Source organism: Eucalyptus grandis, chromosome 1 (assembly GCF_016545825.1).
Source record: "Eucalyptus grandis isolate ANBG69807.140 chromosome 1, ASM1654582v1, whole genome shotgun sequence".
NCBI lineage: Eukaryota > Viridiplantae > Streptophyta > Magnoliopsida > Myrtales > Myrtaceae > Eucalyptus > Eucalyptus grandis.
This window is the reverse complement of record NC_052612.1, coordinates 27847711-27852835: the sequence shown is the minus strand read 5'-3', so window position 1 is coordinate 27852835 and position 5125 is coordinate 27847711. Positions and strand designations below refer to the sequence as shown.

The following is a 5125-nucleotide window of genomic DNA, read 5'->3' as shown; positions in this document are numbered from 1 at the left end:
TCTTCATCATTTAAGATTGAGCTCAAATCAATGCACTTTCATGTTTGTTCAGACCTTCCTATACGGGCTTGGACTTATAATATACTTTCGGCAATTATTCGATGTGCACACATGATTGTCACGTTTCGTGATCAGATTAAGATCAAAAGTAAATAGATTTTAATGAGACCAGGGGTTTTTGTTAAGCTAGTTTAGTCGACTAACAAGTTGCCTTGGTCCAAGAATACAGTTGACTCGTAGAAAGGCGGATTTTTTTTTGTTTTTTTGTCAAAGAAAATGATAATGATACATAAAAAGATCCATAAGAAATTATAAAAAAAAATTACAAGAAAGTAAGGTATATAATCAGAGCATGGTCAATGGAAGTAAGCACATCATTGTCCTTCTAAATTAGATCTGTGACTACATCCAAGTAAAAAGATCAATGACCAATCATCGAATCACACATCATCATTATTGATGAGCACATATCAAGATCTCCATTTATAGTTATGGTTTTATCTTTTGGCAATGTGTACCTATAATTGACATTCCCAACATCATTAACATAGACAATAAAAACATGTCGAGCAAATTTAGTTCGACATATGTGAGCAAAATCTTTAACAAATGTGAGACGCTAAGGCTTCTTAACAAAAATATGTCGAACAGGTATAAATTTAACATCTAAACAACCGTGAACACCACTAAAACTAGATGTAGAGTACTTATTCTAGAACTAAATTGGGAGAGATTCTCTTAGATCTAAGGTCCCAGTCCGACCAAGGCAACAAGTGGTCACCGGGGGTGGAGAGGGTTTGGACAAGGAGAAGTTCCTAGTAGGCTTCTAGGATGACAAATGAGGCATGAATGAACCAAATTGTGCACCAAATATGGGGAGAGCAATTTTGGAATATATATGTAAAAATTAGAATTAACTCATAGAGACACCTTTTGACGTAGGGACAAACTTTGTTTTGGAACTCCAAAGTTAAGTGAGTCCAAATTAGAGCACTACTAGGATGAGTAACCTCTTGGAAAAGTGTCTGATCGCACGCCAAAGGATAAATCCATGAATCTCGATGTAAGACGGGACAAAGTGGACAATATATTAAGTGAGTTAATCTAGGATTATTATAATATGATGTTAGAGCGAAACCCCCTCTAGTAGGTGTATCTCGTAGAAGCTATGGGCATGTAACGACTCGGTAGAGTAGTTGTTAGGGCTAAAGAGGACTTGGATAAGGAGTGGCTCCTAGTAGGTTCTTAGGATGACGAAGGGGGCAAAAATGAACGATTTGTGCACTGAACTAGGAGAGAGTAATTATGGAATATATATATATATATATATATATATATATATATATATGTAAAAACTGAAATTAATTCAATGAGGCGCATATTGAGATAATGGCAAGTTTTGCTTTGAAATTCTGAAGTTAAGCAATCCTAGGCTGGAGAACTACCAAATAGGTGATCTCTTGGAAAAGTGCTTGCTTGTACACCAAACAATAAAATCGTGAGGTTTGTATAGGATGAGTTAAAGCGGATAATACCTTGAGTGAGTTAATATATGAATGTCACATATTATATAGAGGAAATTTGGGCAACAAAATCCTAAAATCATAATGAAACTGGTAAAGCTTTCTTGAAATCTATACCTTATTGTAGAAATTTGCGAATGGTCTTCTCACAAATTTGCTAACATGCAACAAAGACCATAATGAAAATGTAGATTAAGCTTCGAGGTCTATACTTATCGAGATCGAGTTATTATTGTAGGACACTTCAAAAATCAATAGCCATCTCACATCATCTGTTCATGTACTTAGTACAATTAACACAACAGGCATTTGCAAGCATATGACGATCTCCAAACAACTTGCATTAAAGATGACAGGACTCGATAGGTGGAGGAGTCCACATATGTTGACGGTACTCGATACCATCATAGGAAAATAAATCGCATCACCGGTGCCAAGGTTAAAATTGTCGTCGAGGCGATGCTATTAGAACATATATCAAAGTTTTATAACACCTAAGCACTTTGTTAAAATCGAAAGGCAACGCGGCCCCCACTTATTAAACTTCTCTCCAAATCGGCGCTCGATATTTCTCTTTGCCAACTATGTCTAATCTTTAAAGATCCGTGCTTTTTCTAGCGGCTGCCCACATAAAGCAGAGCCTATTAAAACATTTTTTCGCCTTTTCAACCCCCCTCCTCCCCCTCTCGAAACAAATTGCGCAGAGAAAGAAGGGCATATGTTCCTCCCCCACCACTCCCCGCACATTTTCCTCCCGTCTTCCTCCCTTGTTCCCATCGCACCCCGTCCCATCCATCCCAATTTTCGGCCATCATCGATGGTCACTCCGCCCGTAAAAAAATCGAGCACGACATCCTCCCCCCTCGATTCTTGCCCTCCAATTCCCAAATCCGTCAACCCCATAGCTTAGCTAGCTCCAAATTCCAAGACCCTGCGTGAAATCGCCCATTACCCAGAGATCACTCTCGCCCAAGAAAACCCGCCGCCGCCCGCCAGGAGAAATCAAGATCGCTCCAAGAATCGCGAGGCCCTTTTCTTGATTTCGCCCCCCGACGATTTCCCCTCTTTTCAAGAAACCGGCGGCGATGAGCGACCACCCGCGGCTGAGCAACCTCCGGACGACCACCCAAATCTTGAAGCACGCGGCGTCCACCTTCAACTCCAACCCCATCTCCTTCCTGTTCCTCTCCTTCCTCCTCTTCTCCTTCCGCACCCTCGTCGAGAACGGCTCCTTCCTCCTCACCGCCTACATCGACCGCGACCCGTCCCTCAAATCCCTCCTCTCCCGCCTCGACCTCGCCGGGAACCACCCCCACCAACACCAGCACGGCGGCGGCGGCGGCGGCGGCGGCGGCCTCCCCGGCCAGCAGCCGGCCCACCTCCGCCGCCGCCACCGGCCCTTCCTCCACCTCACCCGCGTCGGCACTCTCGACGACGACTTCTTCTCCGGGGACGATGACCCCAATCGGTCCCCCTTTAGCAGCCACCGCAGGGATCAGCCCAACGGCACTCTCGTGATGCTCTCCGTGTCCAGGCCCGGCTCCGGGTTCTCGCCCGACTGCGTGGATAACGGCCTAAGGTATCCTGAGATTGTGCGTCCTGGGGTCCAGTTCAGAGTGGATGATCGGCTGTTTAGGTCTGATGAGGATGTTGGTGAGAAAGAAGATGGTGATGGTGAACAGCAAAGGGAGGAGATGAGAGGTGACAGGATTGTTGACTTGCAATTCTTTATCATGGGTCTAGAGCTGGGTCGCCACGACGCTGCCGCTTTCTTTTTCCTTGTGAGCTTCTTGTCTGCAGCTTATGGTTGGGTGATTCTAGGGTTTCTGGTTACATATTCATGGGTTTTTGGTTCCGTGTTTGTTGCTGTGGTTAATAATGTTTTGGGGCGGTTTAGCTCGCTCCTCGGAGTACTCTGGCAAGGATCAAGATTGGGACTCAAGAGGCTTTCTGGGTTCATTTTAATGAGGTGGGCAGTGAGAGATGCGTTGACTCAGATGCTTGGCTTGTGGTATTTTGGTGAAATTGAGGATCAGTACTCGTTCTTCAAGCTGTTTGTGAGGTTGAAGTTGATGCCATTCTCAGTTATGTTGCCGTGGACTCGGGGTTTTGAGAAGGAAATTTCTGCGTTCTTGTTTGTATGGTTCTTATTGGATACATTTATTGCTTTTATTTTCGTGGTGGATGCTTGGATTGCCATTGTCGATTCGAGGAAGAGCGGGAAGGAGATTGTTAAGGAAGGTTGTTACTTGGTATTGACAATGTGGAATCAGGCTATTCAATTGAAGTGTTTGGAAGCGATAATTTGTGGTACTTTTGTGAGATGGGCTCTGGGACGAGTTGGAGGCAAGGTTTTTGCTTCAGTTTTCCAGTCAACTATGGAGGTATTCTTCATGGTGGCTTGGCTGTTCTTTTATCTTGCAACAAGATGTAGGGATGCTGATTCAATGGGAAGGCGTTTTGAAATTAGAGACTTGGAAACAGTGGTGCAGGGTCTTAGATGAAATCTTGTGGTAATCAGTGGAGAACTTACTTGCATGCATCAGTTTCCGTTGCCAAACTGTGGTGCCTATCCGACAGTGCTTTGTGTACTCTGCGTTTACCATACAAAGGAACCAAGCGCTGTGATTGGTTTTGGTGTATACTGGCGATATGTTGATATTCTCAATCAAGAGGCGAAACTTACCAATGTATATGTCTGCAAGAATGCTTCATTGGTATATTAGTTGCAATCATTGCTTATACCTGTTGTGACGGTGGCTCATGGTTCTACGTCATGTACTTTTTCCTGGATGGATTTCTTGTGTGGTTGAATTGGCAATCATGTTACTTCTATTTGATCTTTCAATATTTTCACTGCAGTTCTTTGCTAGAACTGTGAATATAACCGAAGTGGAGATTTCACTGATAGTGTGTTCTTGGAACAGTATAGTATAACCTCTCAAGATTGCCAGAAATCTGACATCATTCACCACAACTGTTTCATGGTTATTATTCCTCATAATGATAACTAATGTCTAGACAGTTAGTGGGATAACCTTTTAGTAGTAGGTACCTTCTTTGACAGATGTATGATTCATCTGGTGTGATTTACTTAAAGGAAGTTTACCATGGCAATTAAATGTACTTCTGGGCAGATCACTGTTCACTTTAAGACACTTGAGGGCCTGAAGAAGATTTATTTGGCTTTAGGAAGTCTTACTCTCTGTTTCGCTTATATGCTAATTTAGTTGTGTTATTGAGCTTTTTATAAAAGTTTTTGCTTGAATTTGTATCAATTTTCCCCATGTGATGGAAACTTGACTTTGAATCTTACTATCATATCAAGTGTCATCCATAAGAAAGACAGATAAGTGCTTTATCATCAGTTTTTAAGAGTGAATGGCTGGTTAAAATTCTTCCATGGAAGTCCGAAGAATAGATTTAGTCGAGCATCAAAATTTGTTAAATCTTTTCATAGTACTTGTTTTCTGGGGAGATGTAGAAGGTTTTTCCATTTTTGTGGAGGAATATTTTTTATTTCTCAGGAAAAAGTATGTGTGCGGTCAGATACTCGAGTTAAGTTTTTCTCTGACTTGAGATAGGTCCTCAAAATGTTGCCA

At 42.4% G+C, this 5125-nt stretch overlaps 1 protein-coding gene across 1 annotated transcript; it reads left to right on the top strand.

Annotated features, from left to right (window-relative positions):
* Window positions 1-2191: 2191 nt before the first annotated feature.
* On the top strand, window positions 2192-4433 carry LOC104454924. Its single transcript, XM_039312491.1, has one exon. It carries the CDS (start codon window positions 2609-2611, stop codon window positions 4025-4027), a length of 1419 nt encoding a protein of 472 aa, XP_039168425.1. The 5' UTR covers window positions 2192-2608; the 3' UTR covers window positions 4028-4433.
* The last annotated feature ends 692 nt before the right edge of the window (window positions 4434-5125 follow it).

Coding starts and splice junctions, on each gene's coding strand:
- LOC104454924 (XM_039312491.1), top strand. CDS start 2,609: ATGAGCGACCACCCGCGGCTGAGCAACCTCCGGACGACCACCCAAATC.